General features: G+C 45.9%; 1 protein-coding gene across 2 annotated transcripts; it reads right to left on the reverse strand.

The window, feature by feature from the left end:
* Positions 1 to 511: 511 nt before the first annotated feature.
* Positions 512 to 13877, reverse strand: LOC120698186 (TNF receptor-associated factor homolog 1a-like). Of its 2 annotated transcripts, none has more exons than XM_039981714.1 (13): positions 13553 to 13877; positions 12892 to 13109; positions 8233 to 8344; positions 7084 to 7172; positions 6929 to 6997; positions 6700 to 6829; positions 6196 to 6354; positions 5724 to 6087; positions 5116 to 5225; positions 4161 to 4317; positions 3693 to 3883; positions 3423 to 3621; positions 512 to 2712 (listed from the first exon to the last, which is right to left on the reverse strand). In XM_039981714.1, exons 2-13 carry the CDS (start codon positions 13067 to 13069, stop codon positions 694 to 696), a joined length of 3777 nt encoding a protein of 1258 aa, XP_039837648.1. In that variant the 5' UTR covers positions 13070 to 13109; positions 13553 to 13877; the 3' UTR covers positions 512 to 693. The 2 variants fall into 2 exon arrangements, with proteins under 2 accessions (XP_039837648.1, XP_039837647.1); XM_039981713.1 differs by having other exon boundaries at positions 8233 to 8347; positions 13553 to 13737.
* Positions 13878 to 20922: the final 7045 nt, after the last annotated feature.

Consider the following 20922-nt stretch of genomic DNA (forward strand, 5'->3'; position numbering starts at 1 on the left):
GTGGCTAGTCCAAGTCCACGTTACCCGCTGCTACTACCCTTCGCCGGCCAGGTCGCCAGTTCGCCACCGTGCCGGGACCGGGATGGCAGGCTTCAGTCCGTGACGGCGTGCCGGTCCTATTTTAGTAACTAGAGACTAGAATGTTTATGGAGTGCTTAATGCCCTCCCTTTTAAAACAATGGACCAGGGTAATTCCTCTCTTTTTACTCGTTTTAGAATTACTCGGGCGTGCTTTTTCTTTCTAAAGAAAGGACTCATGGCACTGAAGTATCCTCTCTTTTTTCCTCGCTTGAGAATAACGAATCCAGTTTTCTTGATACGTATAGTTGTCTACCAATCTCCAGCGCACCGGCCTGCCACAATTACAATTCGCAGGCCAGCTTCCTCTGCGACAAACTCGAGGAGTACCTCTGCTAGCCTGAGAAGAGCATAATAATCGCCGAACGCTTACGGTCGCCACTCTTCCACTTCCCAGTATAACTTTGAATAACAGCAGAACGACAATACAGCGTTTAACCAGAAAAGGCACTCGAATTAGCTTAATCACGGCGGGGACTTTACAGGATGTATCTCTTTTCTTTCCCTTTTTAAAACTTTGAACTTTTAAATTACATGGCACACCAGCTCAGGCCCGGAACCCAACATCTGCTACAAGCATTATTCCGACACTGTAAGATTGTACAGGACATCACATTACCAGCGGCCATTAGCATGGCGGCGCCACACTGACACTCCGTTCACCCCGCCCCCCAGATTAGTGTAGTCCCCAACCTGGTGGTGGTATCCATTTGTGCCAACACCAAGGCTCACCGCTGGATTAGGAGAGCCATTCAACCAAGGCTTTGAAACACTCATTTCAGACAGGCCGTTAGAATAAGAACCCATTGAGGGAAATTGCCTTTCCCTCAGCCCATGAATAGCACTCATGTCATAGGACCTTGAGAATCCGTCATCATAGTAACGATCGGTTGAATTGAACCGACCAGAACTACTAACAGAAGCCATCTCTATATCTGTCAAGTTGCCTCTTGGCGAGAACGGCCGACCGAACACATGGTAAGCTTGACAGAATGAATCTGGCATACTGCCGTTTACATGGTCCTCCTCAAGCAAATCGTTTATGATGTCAAGGTGTGGAAATTCTTCTGGTACTGGCCCCTGCTGTGGGTGCCAGACATGGCCATCGCTTGTCCCAGATTGGAACTGCCTAGATTGCTGTCCACCATACCTGCTGAGCTTTTCTGTTCCTCTACTGCTTGCTTGCTGATAACTATCATCCCTCCGTGGTTGTTCATATGCTTGACCGTTGGTCATCTGTTGGTAAGGAGCCTGATCCCTCCAGACATGCTTATCAACGTTATTATCACCTTTCCACTGCTGCCAGCTGTCATGTGCTTCTAACTTGCCCAGCCCAGACTTTAATACATGCCTAGTTGACAACTGATCAGATCTTCCTGCAGGAGGCATCATGACCGCTGTACTTGATGCATATGCAGACAGAGGCTGCGAAGGGGTGGTATCCTGGCTCAGAGAAGACTGATATGCAGGGCTTGTGGAGGTTGTACCCAGACCAGCCTTACCAACAATGGCATTGCGATATGTCTGAGGAGCATAAGATGGGGCAGAAGGGGAGGGACCATTGGCTGATCGTCCAGCTGCTTCACTCATAGAGCGAGAAAGCAGTGAAGAAATGTGAACGTGTGAAGTAGCTGGTGCAGTTGATCTTGGCGTGGGGAACACAGGTGCACTTGAAGGCCTTGATGCTGTAACCTCGGAAACTAAGGTGGCTGTGACCTTCCTGGAAGTAGTTGCTTCTTGAGCTTCAGAATTAGTGCCAGGAGAAGTTTGTCGCAATTCTGAGGATGCCAGGGCAGCTTTATCAACTTGTGGTAGTCTTGGGGGAGAAGGAATAGATTTATCATTCAATCTTGAAGGAACATAAGCATCTTTACCCCCTGTTGGTGATTTCAGCAGAGCTGGAGAAGCTTTGTCAACTGGTATAGATTTGGGAAGAACTGCAGTTGCTTTGTCACTGGCTGAAGATTTGGGGCCAGCTGGAGGTGCTTTGTCAACTGCTGGAGATTTGGGGCAAACGGGTGTTGCTTTGTCAACTGCTGGAGACTGGGGGCGAACTGGAGCTGCTCTGTCTACTGCTGGAGATTTTGCATGAACTAGAGTTTTGTCAACTACTGCAGATTTGGGGTGAACTGCCGGTGCTTTGTTTATGGGTGGAGATTTGGGAGGAACTGGAGTCCCTTTATCAGCGGAAGGCAGCTTTTGGGGAGATGAAGCAACTCTATTGATTCGTAGGGATTTAGAAGGAAGAGGGGCATCTTTATCCAAATTAACTCCAGGCGGTTTTGAGCAACAAGGAGATGCTATGTTGGCTTTCATTTTCGAACTCAATCCATTATCTTTGTCTGAAACTAGGTCAACTTTTGCTGTGGCAGGAGCAGTCGCAGGTTCAGTATTTATAGAGGCTGGTGTGCCCAAAACAGCTCCCTCTCGCATGCTATTGACCACAGAGACATCCTTATTTGGTGTTCCATTAGCTTTTAGATCAACTGCAGCTTCTGACAAATGTTTTGGGCTCTCTGGAACATCAGGTGGCTTCTCCAAAGAACTTGATGAGTTGGAAGACTCTGCTTCCTTCGCTTTCGCATCCCTAGCTTCAAAATGAGCTTTAAGAAGTTTTTGCCCCTCAATGTTCTTCTGAAAAAAAATATAAAAACAAAAAATAGGTTACAGAAAATGAATTGGTTGGATGCTAATCATGAAGTAAACAATGAGCACTTCAAATGTAAGTTGGCAAACAAGAACACATCAGCACATCCATGCATGCAACCAGTACATGTGTTTCACAGAGAAAACAAAGGAAGAGATACAGTCATACCATCACCAATAATAGAGCACAATCAATGGAAAAAGATAGACATAACGATTTTGCTTGGAGATACGAATTTGTCCAGATCCTGAATGAATCAATATTTTTGTTGTTCGTCACTTTGCAAACAGATCCTGAATGAATCAATAAATTTGTTGTTCATCATTTTGCATACGGATCCTGAATGAATCAATATATTTCTTGTTCACCATTTTGCATTTGAACCATTAACTGTAAACGACTGGCATAAAAATATGCTACACAGGAGAAGCATGGTATCAATTATTTGAAGGAGGAATCAGGATGGTCTTGACCTTGAGCCAATGATCCCACCCACCAAAACCATGTCCTCTGCATTTGGTTACAGGGGTGTCCCAGAATCATGTTCCGAAAAATTATTGCATTTATGATGTGCATCACAAACAAAACCAATGGTCACAACATAGATACATCCTTCATGCATATGTAGAAAATACAGTAGCCAAACTATGAATTTTATAACCAACAAACAAAACTTCTTTTGGAGAAGTAACTTCACCTCGTGCAGACGCTGCCCTAGCTTACGAAGTTTATCTCTCAAGGTAAGTAGAACAGTATCCTGGTCCAATTTTGGAACTGTGCTGAAGCCAGAACTATTGCGGCCTGAACCACCAGCAACACTAGAGGTGGAGGGAAGACCATCACCTTCTTCAGCAAAGCCAACAATGCTTAAGCCCTTGTTACGCTGATTTTTCCCTCTGCACACAAGTCCAGTTGAAGAAAATGCCAATCTTACAAGAAAAAACTGACCAACCATTTTTTTACTAACCTATTTGACATGTCTGATCCATCTGAGGAACCTTCTTCCAAGGCATCAACCTTTGCTGTCACTTCCACTGCTGGTAAGCCATCACTATTATCGACTGCAATTTCATCATGAAGTCTTTCCAGAATTTTAACTTCACATTTCTCATCTCTTTCCTTGTCTTTAACCTTACGATTGTTCTTCTTTTGTTTAGCCTGAAAAAGATATAGCATATGATTAAAAGGACAATACAACAGCAGTAAAGGCATCAAGCCAACAACAAGAGCTGAGGAAAAGAAAAAGGATATTTGAAAAAAAAAATTGTCAGTAACAAAGAGAAGATGTGGACGATCAACCCTGATGAACTGCAAAACCTAGGATGGTAACTATGTTATCTTTGCCATGCATCAAGTCCAATTAAAATGAGCCATTGCTAAACATTAATGACAACATGGTTCAACATAAGAAACAGAGAAGAAAACTAAACAACACCTGCTTTTTTTTCGCACGCTTCTCCTTCTCATTTGCTCCACCACCACGCTTCCCCTTCATCTGATTTTCGAGAAGCCCTGCCTCCTCCTCCTCCTCACGAATGAGCTCCTCTTGTCTTTTCAAAGCAACGGCTTCTTGGTATGCAACTTCAATTCCACTGAAACAAATTGTAAGAAGCATAAGCTACAGTCAGTCGATCACCATAGACAACAGCAGGCCACAATTTGAAGATATTCAACTTTTATGGTTTCTTTTCAAAGTTACCAAACTATAAAAGATGTCTTCCTCTTCCTTGCATAGAAAGAATAAACAGAAAATTACTTTAGCCTCTTTGAGCTAATCAGCATGCGCTTTAGAGGGATCATCAAATATAGTCGGTACAACTCTGTCAGATCACAATCTTTGTATTCATAATAAGTTCAGCAGAAGACGCTTCATACAGGATTTCTAGTATTTTTGCAGATCTATCCAACTTTAAGCCACTAGGCGGTGAACATTTGAATCAGATCATCTAACCGTTCAGTTCCAATCCTCAAGTTAGCTATACTCCTTCCGTCCCAAAAAATAAGTCGCTCTAAGATTCAAAATTTGTCCCAAAAAACAAGTCATCTTACCCTATTTAGAAAGTGCATGTGCATGTAAGAATCAATTAGTGTCAAATATGGATAATAAATAGGGGCAAATATGGTCATTTTACCTTCTTATTAATTTGTCCTAGAATTCCTAGGATGAATTGTTTTTTGGGACACAGGGGAGTATCTAGTTTCATGTTCATGTTGTAGATGAATATTGAATTTTGATACGTTAAGTAGCTCTATATGGATGCCCATGACTAAGAATAGACCAGCGAAATCTGGGGACGAATCATCTCTGAACTTCGGACACTAGCCAAGAGAATAAACTACACTTAAGTAATCAGAATTCAGAAGATCAAAATAAATACATCAACAGTTACCTAAATATATGAGATAGCACAAATGTTTCAAGTATCTTCTGGCCAAGCTCAGTTAGGCGTCTTTCCTCGTGCTCCATAGAAACTTTGTAAACCTCACCAGCAGTTCCATCCTACGAAAACCGGCATAACTAAAAGTAATTAGGTGCAATGACAATTTCACTTCAGTATCATACGATAAATATAAGCTAACCATTGCCGGCCCACCAAGATAGCCTAGACAACATACTATTGTGTACTTGGAACATTCATTTGCATAAACAACATATCTATAGGCCCTGACTTTAACTGAGAACCTCTGTTTTAACAAGGGAAAATTCTATGAGCAACAGCTAGGTATTGTTTATATGATGTCTTTTTATCAGATTGTTGCGATGATGTCGAGTAATAGTAAGTCAGTTAATAACTATCAGAAACTATACTGGGTCACATACAGATTGCAACTCCAACCTCTAGCTGAGCTCAAATGGATCACCAGTAAGTAGACATGAGAAACTAGCAACAAAATTGCCCTACTGTAAGTGACCTAGCGCCAAGAAAATTCGCACCTGCTAAGGTGTGCAAACTGGGGGGAAATCAAGTTTTAATATGTCAAATTATATTTTTCCTACCTTCAAGCGGCTTTGGGAAGTTTTGTCATCCTTGAGAGCTAGAGGTTGACAAGGTAAGGGTTCTGAAGCTGCTCTTTTAATCAAAGCTATAACATCACCAGCCAAAACAAACATGTCCATGTCAATATGGACCATAGGTGCAGGTAGTTCTTCCAAGTCTGCTGCTTTTGTACTGCCTTTCTTGCCATTCATCTGGTATTCAAGTGCCTTCAGACTCGTATACAAAGAGTCCATCACTAATGTGGAAGTTACTTCTTTCTCTACAAAGAAATGCTTCACCAAGACTTTCAAAATAGTGTCAGTCTTTTCCCTGGACATGCGATGCCTGGTGCTTGGGTCAATAGCTGACCAGAATCCACAAAAGCTGTAAGAAAAAACAAATATTTCAATGGCTGAAAGTAACACAAAAAAAAGCCAGCAACAATAACTAATTTAATATAACAGAATAAACTAGGAAAGCCAATTGTCTAACCTGGACCATCGCATCGTGTCCTCAATGAGTTTGCTAAGTTTATTTCGTCGCTCCTCAACAAAACGCCGGTATATTTGCTCCACTTGTGTCATATAGACACGGAGCAATTCTCTACGATACGGACGGTCAAGGCAACGAAAAGGTCTATCCACTTTCTCCCTTAAATGTCCAAAATATAGCAGTCCAATGTTAGCATGTTACAAGATAATTTGCTAATACCAGAAGGCCAAAAAAAAGTGAGTAAATTGTTTCATATGCAGAATAGCTGAGCACAACGATGGTTTACTGGTTTTTATTGAAGGCTATGAAATTGACCAAATTAAATTATAAACTGGAGCAAATGCAGCAGATGCTCCATATGGCATAGTCATGGCAGAATCAATAATGCATTCGTAGGGAGGAACACAATCTCCACACACATTTGCAGACCACTTGCAGAAATTCATAAATTCTTGAATCAGAATTCAGAATCATTATCAATCAGAGCACAAATAGATTAGGTACCTGATAACCTGAACTTGAGCTATGATTTCAAGAACATCATCAACAAGAAAACCATCCTGAATCTTTGACAATTCCATAAACTTTTTCCATCCCCAATCATGCTCCTTTTTCCAAAACCTATGCAAAGTATCTACAAAAATTATATAATTAACGCCTGAAGATGATGACATGACAAATATTGTGGTCAGCTTCCCAGGAAGAAAGGTAGAACACAGACCAAGTTACTCACCTGAGTATTTCATCTTTTTAGGATCTACATTGCCTACAGCTATAGTGAACTGTGCAAAATGGCTCCATCCTGGAGTTGTCAGATTAGGATCGGAAAGTTAATATCAGTGGTACACTGGCATGTAATATATAGCAGCAGACACAGTAACATCAAACCTGGGAGAAGTTTGTCATGATTAGCAACGCAAAGGAACAATGAAAGATGATTAGAGACATCACATCCTTGAGGGTATACAAGAATATACCTGTGTAATAACATTTGGAAAAAAATAAGCAAAGGGAGCAGCATATTATCATACAGAAGGTGTACGCCAGAAAATGGCATAGGAAGCGTCAGGGTTTTTTTAAGCCCTCAATGATTGAAACTATATAGCTTTATAGTGTTACCAGATTCCAATGGACAAAAAGGAAGTCAAACCCATGGGGTGTATAGAATGAAATACACTATATTAACACTACAAAAGGGCGTACCCAGTGCCGTAGGCTTCCCGCACTGTGCGGGGTCTGGGGAAGGGTACTATATTAACACTACCACGATATAAAATAGTAATGCCCAGGTTATGAACTCACTCCCTGTTCCCAGCTATCCAGAACCACCCACAACAAATAACTATGATGAAAATATATATATTATGGCAATAACACAAATGAGAAAAAATAGTGTACAGCATGTTTCAATCTCCAGCTAAGGGCAAATATTCCCAATCAAGACACCGTAGAAAAGTAATCGTATCAGTGAGATAAAAATGGTATACATATACAATGCCAAGAATCAGAAAGGTTTGTATTCTGGGGGGCAAAAGTAAACATATCAACAAGCACTTATTCAACAATACGCTTTATGATTGTGATTGCAAATGACAGGGGTGCTCGGAAAGAAAACAAATAAACAATAGCGAGACCAAAGCTAGCATATTTAGAATTTGTAGATATCAACATTAACAAAAAAAAAAGAAGATAACCCATGGTAAAATAAAAAAATTAGATACAAAATTTGCTCAACTTCCAGTGCATACAGGAAATAAGCACTTGCAAGCAATGTCATACAGTGAGGAATAGAAGAAAAGCTATGGTGCGAAGCACTGGAAACCATGACTGGTGCGGTATCTAACCCAGTCCAGGTGATAAAGAAATTAGTTCATGATAGCATCTATCATTATCATGATGGCAGATTTCATCCCTCAAGTAGCCAAGTCAAAGTTTAAACAAGGTTAAATACCGAGAGCAATGCTTAAATTTTCAGAAAGGAAAGGCAGAAAAGAGAAACCAAGACAAGGTCCAAATAACTGTCATCAAGCACCTTACCATTTGTAACCGCCAGCTTCAAATGGCTCACTTTTCATTTCTCTCTTCTTCTCCTTTGAGAAGTTTTCAATCCTCCAAGTGTAACGTCCAAATAATCCTGAAGGCTTGGGGCCTGCTATGGTAATTCAAAGAAATGAGCTACTAAAAAAATAAGAACTTAAGACCACATGTTTAAGAAATTATTAATATAACAACAAAATGTTAGACTTGAATGAGGCAAAGGGTTTGTATTTATCCTTGACGAAATAGCACATGTCGAGGCAAATAATTTGAGCATGATCAGTGCGAAATATAACTTTCAGGAAGTACTATTCAAGTTTATATAAATCTTGAAAGAATTAAGACTAATAAATAGCATATTAATGACACTGCAAGGCAAAATATAAAGACAATCAACAAGGTCCTATGGATGCACTAAATAAAAACTATAGGTGGCATCATAAAATTTTGTTTCTCCACAAGAGTAATTTGTGGCAAAAAAATTGCATCTGATGAAATTCAAACTCTAATGATCATGCGGACTTGAGTCTGTGCACAAATTTCAAGAATCATCTGGCATTCTGACTTAATCATCATTTATGTTTTTTCCTTAATGACAGATAATAGGATGAATTAGAAGTTCTGTATACCTATAAAAAGCCAAATCAGGTAGGACAAGATACCAAATGTGTGATAAATATTATCCACTCTTGTGCCCAAATAACATCATGGTAAAAGAAACCAACATTGACAATCTTTAGGCTGGTCATGTCCCAGCATGAAGCCACCTTGGATGCTGTGGCACTGCCTAATAGAGAAATTGGTACTCTCCCAAAGCCATAATAGTTACTTTTTTGGACCTTACATAATTGGCAAAAACAATACAGCTTCACTTTATTAGGGTAAACGGAGGCTTCGTTTCCAAACAGTAAAGGTAAAAATGCAAAGTGAAGTAAAGTGGGGGTAAAATCACAATTGAGGTTCAAAATAGGGGTAAGAACGCAATAATCCCTTATTACAAATAGCCCTGCTGCTAGTCTCCCAGTCCGAAAAAGCCTATTTCTTTTGGACCTTGCATACGCAGATAAAAATTAGAAAAAAGTCCATTTTTGACCATCCAACTCTGGCCTCGGTTTGGTTTTGGCCATCGAACTCCAAAACTGGGTATCTTTAGCCATCCAACTATCAAAACCGTTCAAATTTGACCATCGGACTGTTTTGGTGGGTGGTTTTAATTTTTTTTATTTACAATTAAGTCCTTAGATCTTAAAATGATTATTACTTTTTGCATGTACCTCCGATTTAGGTCATTCCTGCGGTCACGCATTTGTAACGGTGAGCTTTATCTTTTAAATGTTCTTTATACTATTTTATCACTATTTGTTATGTTATTCTTATGTTGTTGTGTAAAAACAACAATATAAGAAAAGTAAAATTTGGGTTCATGCCTGGAAGGTCAACCATGGAGGCGATTTTCTTAATACGACAATTGATGGAGAGATATAGGGAGCAGAAGAAGGACTTGCACATGGTCTTCATTGACCTTGAGAAGGCATATGACAAGGTACCGAGAAATGTCATGTGGTGGGCTTTGGAGAAGCACAAAGTCCTAACTAAGTACATTACCCTCATTAAGGATATGTACAAGGATGCGACGACGTTTGTCCGAACATGTGATGGCAACACCACTGACTTTCCTATTAACATAGGCCTACACCAGGGGTTAGCATTGAGCCCTTATTTATTTGCTTTAGTGATGGATGAGGTCACAAGGGATATCCAAGGTGAGATCCCTTGGTATATGCTCTTTGCTGATGATGTGGTGCTAGTTGACGAGAGTAGGGCAGGGGTTAATAGGAAGTTAGAGCTGTGGAGACGCACGTTAGAGTCGAAAGGGTTCAGACTTAGTAGGACCAAGACCGAGTACATGATGTGCGATTTCAGCGCGACTAGGCATGAGGGGGGAGACGTTAGTCTAGATGGGCAAGTGGTGGTCCAGAATGATACTTTTCGGTATTTAGGATCGGTGCTACAAAAGGATGGCGACATTGATGAAGATGTTAGGCATAGAATTTCAGCTGGCTGGTTGAAATGGCGGCAAGCTTCTGGCATCCTTTGTGACAAGAGGGTGCCACAAAAGCTAAAAGGCAAATTCTATAGGACAGCAATTCGTCCGGCGATGTTATACGGTGCTGAATGTTGGCCTACAAAAAGGCGACATGTGCAGCAACTGAGTGTAGCAGAGATGCGGATGTTGCGGTGGTTTTGCGGGCACACAAGAAGGGATAGAGTCCGGAACGAAGTTATTCGGGATAGGGTCGGGGTGGCACCAATTGAGGAGAAACTTACTCAGCATCGGCTGAGATGGTTTGGACATGTCCAACGAAGGCCTCCTGAGGCGCCGGTGCGTAATGGGGTTCTTGAGCGGGTCGATAATATAAAGAGGGGTAGAGGTAGACCTAAACTGACGTGGGATGAGTTGGTTAAAAGAGACCTTAAGGATTGGAATATCTCTAAAGAGATAACTTTGGATAGGAGCGCTTGGAGACTAGCTATCAATGTGCCTGAACCTTGAACTTATTTCTTTCGGGTTTCATCTCTAGCCTACCCCAACTTGCTTGGGAAAAAAGGCTATGTTGTTGTTGTTGTTGTAAACAATTACAAAATAATATGAACAACATTTTAAAAGATAAAGCTCATTGTTACGAACACATGACCACAAGAATCACTTAAATTGGAGATATGAGGAAAAAATAGTAATCATTTTACGATCCAAGGACTATTTTATTTACAGTTTAGTCCTTGGATCTTAAAATGATTACTATTTTTTCTCGTATCTCTGATTTAAGTGATTCTTGTGGTCATGCCTTCGTAACGATGAGCTTTGTCTTTTAAAATATTTTTTATATTAGTTTGTAACTGTTTATTTTACTTTTCTTATATAGTTGATTTTACACAACAATATAAGAATAATATAACAAATAGTGATAAAATAGTATGAAGAACATTTTAAAAGATAAAGCTCACCGTTACGAATGCGTGACCGCAAGAATGACCTAAATCGGAGGTACGGGCAAAAAGTAATAATCATTTTAAAATCTAAGGACTTAATTGTAAATAAAAAAATTAAAACCACCTACCAAAACAGCCCGATGGTCAAATTTGAACAGTTTTGATAGTTGGATGGCCAAAGATATCCGGTTTTGGAGTTCGATGGCCAAAACCAAACTGAGGCCAGAATTGGATGGTCAAAAATGAACTTTTTTCTAAAAAATTAACATGTCTCCACTATTAAAAACAGACGGGGAACTATGCAAAAATGTGTCTCCTAGGAAGTGGACTCATCACAACACATTACACCATAAACAATATAGTTATTCCAAACTATCCACCGTTTACCCTGCTTCTAAACCAGTGCTGTAAAATGTGCGAGGTGGGCAACAAGGCACTGATTAGCGCCTATGCACTGCCTAGGAGGGGTCTTCAGGGAAGAAAGGTAAGGCGGAGGAGAGGCAACAAAGAAGGACGGGAGCGTGATGGTGCTATATCGGGTCGGTCCACTTAGCCAAGATCAGTCCCTGAAATGGCTAAAAGCAAACCATAAAAGCTCCTCTTACATCCTCCACTCCTTAACAGCTGCCGTCACCACGACAGTCACCTCCTTGTCCCCATCCCCACCACCCTCCGTGGCTCACAAAAGGCAGAAATCAATTCCCGACGACTCACCATCACGAGTTCACGACCAACCCCTTCCTCCTCCAAACCAGCAGTCACGTGACTCACTCTGCCTAGCCTGATTAAATGGCCTTGTTTGGTTCACACTAGGAACCCCTAGTGCACACAAGCCGAGAAAGGAATCTCGCATGCATGGAGTACTAAATAAAGTCTATTTGCAAAACCTTTTCAGGGATGAGTATAACTTTTCACGACGAATCTAATGACGGTAATTAATCGATGATTGGCTACAGTGATGCTACAGTAACCATTCTCTAATCACGCGGTCAAAGGCCTCATTAGATTCTTCAGGTTCCTAGCGCAGATGTTCTGGAGTTGGTTTTGTAAATTGACTTTGTTTAACACCGTAATTAGTAGTCAAAGTTTTCTAGAACTCCCTAGCAAAGGAAACCAAACAGGGCCAATGTCGCCCTGGACCACCTCCACCTAGTCGATCCAGCAGCGCAGCATGTTGATTATGCCCAAATTGTGTGGCTCCAGGGTGGCACTAGCCGCCAAGGTGACCACCTATTTCGCCTTCTTGAGCGTTATCTAAAGCATCGGAGGAGGCTAAGTGATAGAAGCAGTCCATTTAGAGAAGGAAAGCATGGTCCATTCTCATTAACAATTTCCTAAATTACCTGCCCCCTTGTGCGTGAGCACAGCATGGTTGGACCACTTTTTATCTAACAGATCGACTAATCCGGCTAACCATCAGGGCCTTCAGCTAACAGTCACTGTTGAATACTGACCAAATGGCGTGATCTGCCTTAAGGCTACAAACTTTTCAACCAGAGCTTGGGCCATAGGTTCTACTCTTGCAACTAAAGAAGACATGTTTACATACAGCAGGCATATCAACTATGTTAATCACGAGTTTGAAAGGCATACTTCCCATCCAGACCAAAGTCACTAACACTCAGTGTTAAGAAACAGGCATTGGATCAAACAACTGCATTCACGCACCAGGGTCGTCATCCTCGCCGTCGGAGTCCCAGAAGGGCGGGGACGTCGAAGGGCTGTCGCTGTCTGCCCGGTCACAGGACCTCCACTCGGACAAGGAGTCGCCGGAGAGGCTGCGTTCGTCGTCCCTCATCCCAGCTGTGCTTGCCGCGGAATCATCCGTAACTGCAGAACCGGCCATCAGCAAAATCCGCAACGGCTCCGGACAGCCTTATTCGCAGCTGCACGCATGTGAACGGTAACATCATGAGCTTTAACTGAATCCGACACATGAAAATGCTAAATCTCCAGCCCGCGGATACTCCCAAAAGATCGAATCGACTAGCTCCCCCAAAACCGACATAAAACCGCCCCCGACAAGCATGCACATCGCAGCCCAATCAATATGGAACCTTCCAATTCACTGAATTCTCATCGAATTCAGCACAGAAGGGGTCAACCGCCCCAGCTAAACGTCACCTCCCCGGACGAGATAGAAACCAGCTCATCGTCCGATCAGCTAGCGCCCTCGCCCCCCCCCCCCCCAGAAGGGTAAGAAAATCGACCGCCCAGCCACCCGAACCCTAACCCCCCGACCAGCGCCACCGCCCCCATCGAGGCGCGTCGGCAGACGCGCGGGGGCGACTCCCGATCTAACAAGCGGCCAGGGCGCGTGTGGTTTTACCTGCCGCGGCGGCGGCAGCGGCGACAGTAGCGTGCTCGCGGCGGCGGCGGCGGCGAGCGCGGACGCGGACGCGGAAGGGGTGTGAGAGAAGGGAATATGTTTGGATTGGGGAATTGGGCGAGCTGTAGCAGCGAGCGAGACGGTCCCGAGCCGAGAGGGAGGGCGAAGGAAGAGAAAAAAAAAAGGTTCGGGCGAGAGCAGAGGCTGTGAGGTGGATGGCCTCGGCGCGGTCTGATCTCGCTTGCGTGCTCGCGGCTGCCCGCGCGAGCCTGCGATGAGATGCGCGTGACCCGTGCGGACGGGGAAGGAGGAGGAAAGCTGAAAACGGACGACAGAAATGGGGCGCTTTTTTATTTTTATATTTTTTTTCGTTTTTTATAAAAATATATTTTTGTTTTCGGAATTTATAGAAATATAGGTCGGCCGCTCCGCTGCCGGGCGACCGCTCCTCCAAATTTTTGCAGAAAAGCTCATACTGCCCCGCAGCGGGGCGACCAGGCCGGCCTCCCCCGGCCGCCCGGCAGCAGGGCGACCGGCTCCCCCGCCTTTATATAAGGGTTTGCTGGTCCCCCCACTCCTTATTTGCATCACTAAAATTCTAGAAACCAAGAAAAGAGAGGGAGGGAGGGAGAGGGCGAAGCCCTGCCGGATTTTCGAGCCGGCGACTTCAGGTAACCAAAATTCTTCTATGCTTTACAAATAGATTATGTTGTAATTATTTTTGTTGACACAGTAGATTAGCAATCAGTTTAATTATCATTATTGTGGCGCCAGATATGTCGAGCAAGCTTCGTTTTCAAGTTCATTATAGTGACTACTATATTTCTCATGATGCGTATGGAGTAAATCTATCAGCTTTTGAACGCAGAGATTGCGGAATAGATAAACCCTTAGAGAGTAGTTTTGTTCCCATATGCAAATGACTTCACGAGATATTCAATGTGAATCCAAAGACACATTTCCTAACCGTTCAGACTGTGACGAATTGGGCAACTGAAGGAGATTTCTGGGAGTTGATGCTTATAACAAATACCGAAGAATGACGGACTTACATGCAAGTAGCTCTTGACCGCGGGTGTCATCTTGCAATGCTAATTCAGATTCACCAGAAGGCAGCTCATTTCCGTGAAGCGTCAACAAGTACATCATCTCATCTGAACCAAGCAGTGGAACAAGAAAATGAAGATCAGAACATGCATGTCATAGAACCTGAGCCGCATGGTATAGCTGATCAGGTAGGAGAAAAAGAAGATCAGAACGTGCATGTCATTCAACCTGAGCCGCAAGGTTTAGCTGATGAGGGGGAGCAGATACCTGGAATAGTGGAAGCTATAGAGAATGAAGACCGGGAGGCTCGAATGATGGAAGAATGTGGGGACTCATCAGACGATGAGGACTACCCATTGCTAGGTGAATGGCGAGACAAGGGTTTTGGAAATCCAGTGATACAGGATATTAGGAGTAATGAGTACGAATACAGAGAGAATGAGGTTATGCAGGGGGCAAAGTATCCTAACATTGAAGCTGTGAAGGATGATGTGAAGCTTTGTGCTATATCGTTGAGGAAGGAATTCAGAGTTGTGAAGTCTAGCAGCAAAGAATATGAGGTGAAGTGTGTCATTGACGATTGTACATGGCGAGTACATGACTATAAGGGCAAGTACAAGACACACTGGGAGTGTTCAATTGTTACACCATATACATGTAGATTAACTGCTGTTACGCAAAATCACCGTAACATCACATCCACTTTCGTGGCCAAGAAGATGTATGGGGTGATTCTCGACAAAATTGATGATGAGCCAAAATTGATAATTAGGGACATAGACGACCGTTTTCAATACAAAATCAGCTATGCAAAGGCTTGGCGGACAAAACAAAAGGTGTTTGAGATGAGATTCGGCACATATGAGGCATCATATGATAACCTACCTCACATGCTGTCAGCAATTGTGCAGAGAAATCCTGGAAGCGCGACTGATACCTACATCGTACCGAGTTTGTATGGGGGACCTGTATTTCTGCTCCGTGCTTTCTTCTGTCTTGGTGCATGTGTGAGGGCATTTATGTATTGTCTTCCTGTTCTGTGTATCGACGGCACATTCTTCACAGGGAGATATAAGGGGACAATACTGACAGCGATTGGAGTTGATTGCAACAAGTAGGTGGTTCCCATCGCCTTTGCTTTTGTTGAGAATGAGAACACAGAGAGCTGGTACTGGTTCCTTGAACGTGTGAAGATTCACGTTGTTGCTGCAAGCCCTGATGTTTGCCTCACCAGTGACATGCATGCATGTCTTCTAGCAGCAATAAGGCAACTATATGAAGGAAGTCGAGCACAACCTCCTCTATGGCCAGATGTTATGAGTAGGTGGTGCATAAGACATATGGGTGCAAATTTTTATGAGCGCTTCAAGAATAAGGAACTTATGAATTTATTCAAGAGGTTGTGCACTCAGAATCAGCAGCGGAAGTTCGATACTTTGTGGCAAGTGCTAGATAATATGTGCACCGAGCTGCTAAAGGAACATGCCTCAACCTCCAGCCGTAGACGTTCAGGTGGCGGACCTTTCACACAGTGGATCAAGGATGCACCTAAGGAGAAGTGGTCAATATTATACGACACTGGTGGGCGTCGATATGGGATCGAGACAACCAACCACGCAGAGTGTTACAACATGGTAATGCGTCATGTTCGTGGATTTCCTCTTGTTGGCATAGTTGAGTTCATCATGTACGGATGCACAAGGTACTTCAGAGAGCGGTACCAGGCAGCTGTTGTCTTACTTAATGATCCACGAGTGATTTTTTGTAATATGGTCACTAAATACATGAAAGAAAAGATTGAAAAGGCTCACTATCACAGAGTGGTCTCCATGGGCACAAAGGATCAAAGGTTTGAGGTTTTATGCAAGGACAGGACAGGTCAGGGTGTCTGCAGACAAAGGGTGGTTCAGGATTGCTTGATAACGCCGGAAGGCAAGGTGTTTTGCAGATGCAAGAACCCACAACTTCTTCACTTACCATGCTCCCATGTCATTGCGGCATGTTCAGAATCTAGATTGGAAGCTGGGGTTTTTGTTACTGAATATTACAGAAAAGAAACCGCTGTGTACACTTGGGGTTATGAGATATATGGCATAGGCAGTCTGGGATCATTCACTACAACAAATATCCCTGCAATGTACATTTCCAATCCAGATGCTAGGAGAGGGGTAGGTCGACGGCAGACACTTCGTATCCGTAACAGAATGGAACCAGAGTCTGAGGCAGGAAAGAAGAAAAAACGATGCAACCTGTGTGGAGCAGACGGTCACACTTACAAAAAGTACCCTAAAATTCATGAAGATAATGCTGGTGCCGAGGTTGGACCTTCTCGGAATCCCACCGATAGATTGCCTCCGGATTTTGGAGGCTGTCGTGTTTAGATTTCGTTATGTGTGGATATGTATTTGAACCAGATGTATGGATATGTATTCCCACCTGTATGTGACAATTACATTTCGTTACGTATGGATATGTATTTGAACCAGATGGTAGCATGTAACAATACAAAGGTATTTGTGTAGTAAGGTTTCTTGGTTGCAATTCTAAATATGTAGATTGCTTGAATTAGATTGCTAACTGAATGTAGTGTACTGAAAATAGAAGGATAACATAGGTTACGAAACATAAATTCCCGGCTTGCAATACAATTTTGTAAACAATGCTACGATTACAAAGCAGAGGCCTAAGGCGTTCGTACTACTACGGTAAATAACGCTGAGACCTTTGCTGTAAACTAGGCACTTTAACAATGAAAAACAGTGGCATATGCAACACGGTAACCTCGTGTTGTGACTAAACCTGACATGCCTTTGGAAATGTAAAATGCCGGGATTACATGATGGTGCTTTACGGAGTGCACCGGGGATATTTTTTCTTCCTAATAGCTTCAGGCACTGCTTCCTTAGCACGGCGGGCCCTCTCTCGCTTCCTCTCCCTGTCAGCTTCACGTTCCTCTGCCTTCTGACGTTCCACTTCTGCAATCTTCTTCTGAATCTCTTCCTGATCTTTCTTGCGCTTCTCCTCCATCTTTTCTTCATGCAGCATTCGTTGCCACCTTTGTGCAGCCCACCTTGCTTGACGCTCAACATGGTCCTCATCCTGCTGAGATTGCTCGGTGTCTAACCACTGCACGAAATCACATAGAGGCGGTGGAGTCTTTCCCCAAATCATGTTTGTCGTGGTGTGGTAAACCACAGCCAGGTGGCGTAATGCACCCGCCTAAGCCCAGAGGGTGAGTAATCGGGGGTTAGCTAGGACTAGTTCAATCTCACTGGAAGAACACGATGAACACATCTGGTTTAGAGTGGTTCGGGTCGCCGGAGCGTAATACCCTACGTCCACTGTGTATTGTATTGCTTGTGTTCCCTTCGTATCGAGAGAGTCAGAGAGGGCTTGTGTCTGGTGAGCTTGAGCGCCTCTGGTGTGTACAGCGAGAGCTTCCCTTTATATCTCAAGGGAGGTGCGTACATGGCCGTTGGGTCCCCGACAGGTGGGTCCAACGATGTAGTATAAAATAACATACTGTTCATATATTATGGCGTTGCAGGCGAAAGAGATCTCATTCCTAGATTTCCTTGCCTGCCCGCGGGGATCCTCCGTCCAGCATATCAATGCCCTGTCTTGTCGAAACGGCGCCAGGGTATAGCTTGCGGCGTTGCCTGCAGCATAGCTGAACGGGCCGTGTAGCTTGCGGCGTAGGTGGTATGATGGAAAAGTGCCGTGCCGTCGTATCTATTTAATGCGGCAGACGGGCTCTGCGCGGATGCGGCGCAGGCGGCTGCACTGTGTACCTCGGTAATACGCGGTCTACAGTGAGACCTGACAAAGGCTGCTCCGCGTGCCGCGGCGGCAGAGCACGCCTCAACCACCCGCATTGAATGCGGTGGGTGGGCGAATCTTCCAGCGGAAGACCCGTTCCCGCGCCTGCGGGACACGTGGCGCCTCCGGACCCCCCCCGGTGGTATGTTGGTTCTACGCGCGTGGGAGGTCTGGATGGACGCGGGAGGTCCCGGACCCGTATGGGGGGGTCCGCACCCTCGGCTGTTGGCTCGGTGCTTCCCCTCCTCAGGGACACGAGGCGTCACCGGACCCGTCCCAGAGCGGGGAGCGGGTCCGGGGCCGTTGGCCCGATGAGGAAAGAGCCTGGCCCGTGGGGCCTGCCTGCTCCGCCACTTATGGCGTAGTTACGGATGACTACGCGAGTCCTGCCTTGCTGGAGTAGGAGTTGGTATCCCTGCTACAGGGTACCGACAGTGGCCCCCGGGCCCACCTCGGGTGAGGTGACGAACCCGCAGGTGGGGCCACTACTGTGATTTGGCCCTGCATAACTTGAAGCCTCTAGCGTTAGACCATGCATACTGCAGTTGTCTTGACCGGCTTTGACCATCCATCAGGTTTTTCGCTGTCTCATCACATCGCAACGGCTTACTGACTCGAGCCCCCACATACAGTGGTACACCTAGTTACGAGAGCGACGCTCGGCATTGTTGCGGCCGGAGTAAACGGGGTATTTACCACCGGCGCAGTTCCCGAAAAGTCTGGTCATGCCAGCGCTTTATGCGCGCACGTCAGCTCAGCTTCCGCCTCGCTTCGCGCGGGCGACGGTTTAGATCCCGCCTTTTCACACCTTTGTTTGTTACCCGCCCTCCCTGACAGGCGGGCCTGGGCCCCCTTGTCATGGACTGGGTGGCTGACACCAGGTGTGAGCGTCGCTTGGGTTCCAGCGACGGTTTCGGGGCGCGCCGGTTGGGTCAGGCTTCATAAAGGGACGAACCGCATACCGCGGTTACTTTTCCGCATTCGCCTTCTTCCTTCCAACCTTTGCGCCCCTTTGCCTTCGAGCCTTCTCGCCCCTCCTCTTCTGCATAGATTGCTGCTCGCCTCCATAGCAAGATGGCGTCCCTTGTTCGCCCCCGTCGTTTCCAGACCGAGGAGGAACTGAACACGGTGCGCCGCTTGCTAGGGTGGAGCCCATAGGAGACTGCCTGGGGGATTCGAGCAGGCTCGGTTACCCTCAGCGACCTGCGCGCCGGGGAATTTGTGCTGTTCATCTCGCACATGTCCACCGGCTTGGGGCTGCCGATCTCCTTGTTCTTTCTGCTGCTGCTGGAACATTTCGGCCTCCAGCTTCAACATCTCACGCCACAGTCCATCCTCCTGACGGCCATCTTCGTCCACTTGTGCGAGATGTTCGTGGGGGTGCGGCCCTGCGTCATCCTCTTCCGCCACTTCTTCGTCCTGGTTAAGTCCGGGAAGGGCAAAGACGAAGTGGGGGCATAATACTTCTAGACGAGGAGCGACCTGCGGACGCCGTACATCCCCGGTCTCACTGGCGGGAAGTGGGAGGATTGGCGCAGGGAGTGGGTGATCGCCACCACCTAAGCCAACGAGCGCCTGGTCATGCCGACCGGGGACCCGCCTACGACCGTCAGACCTGGAGGGCCAAGCCGTCCCTGCCGTCGGAGTTCGACTCCGTGTTGAGCAAGATTAGGGCGCTGGCAGAGGGCGGCCATACCTCGCTGCACGTGCTCAGGGACTTCCTGAAGCGCCGGATCGCCCCTCTAAAGAAGCGGCCGTGTCCTGCCTTGAGGTTCACCGGGCCCCAAGACTGCAGCAGGACCCACCGTGGGGAGGACAGCGACCTGACCCAGGAAGCCCTGGAGGTCTTGGTGCGGGCGGTGACCGGGGAGATCTTCATCCCGGAGCTCCTGATCCTTCCTCAGGGCATCGTCCCCCTCTACAAGGACTCACGCCTGAGGACCGCGGTGCTGGCCACCCTGCCGACCCTCGACGATAGTGGGCTGGCAACGCGCCAGACTAGAGGCGACCCGGACCGTGAGATCCGGATCCCTGGCGCGTCCGGGGAACAGGCCGTGCCGAGCGCCGCGGGGTCCGGCCCTTCTGCCAAGGGCAAGCAACCCGTGGCTGGTAGCGCTGCCACGGGCGGTCCCAGCCAGGCCCGGAGCAGCTCCGGCGCGTCGTCGAGGGAAGCGGGCCGGCGCAGGTTGCACCAGGGCGACAGGACCCCAGTTATAGAGCCCGCCGCGAAGCGTCAGAGGACCATTGAGGACGCGGGCCAGGGTAGCTCACGGGCCCCAGACCTCGCGGGACCCCCGGAGTAGCCGCGCCGCCACCACCACCGCCGGGAGATGCCTCCCCCCGGCAGCAACAGCAGCAGCAGTAGCAGTCACAGGTTGCGCCTCCGCAGCCGCCTCGGGAGCAGCAGCAGTAGCAGTAACAGCCGCGAGGGGCGCCTCCACCGCCGCCCCGGGAGCAGCAGCAGCAGCGAGGTGCGCCCCCCCCGCCGCCTCGGGAGCAGCAGC

This window comes from Panicum virgatum, chromosome 3K, assembly GCF_016808335.1.
Source record: "Panicum virgatum strain AP13 chromosome 3K, P.virgatum_v5, whole genome shotgun sequence".
Lineage (NCBI taxonomy): Eukaryota > Viridiplantae > Streptophyta > Magnoliopsida > Poales > Poaceae > Panicum > Panicum virgatum.

Bases quoted from the DNA above. Each gene is read 5' to 3' on its own strand.
- LOC120698186 (XM_039981713.1), bottom strand. From the start codon at position 13,069: ATGGCCGGTTCTGCAGTTACGGATGATTCCGCGGCAAGCACAGCTGGG. The intron at 8,348-12,891 runs GTGCGTGAATGC...GAATTACCATAG, and splicing joins CGGCGAGGATGACGACCCTG to CAGGCCCCAAGCCTTCAGGA. The intron at 7,173-8,232 runs GTAAGGTGCTTG...GTTATTACACAG, and splicing joins GAAGCTGGCGGTTACAAATG to GTATATTCTTGTATACCCTC.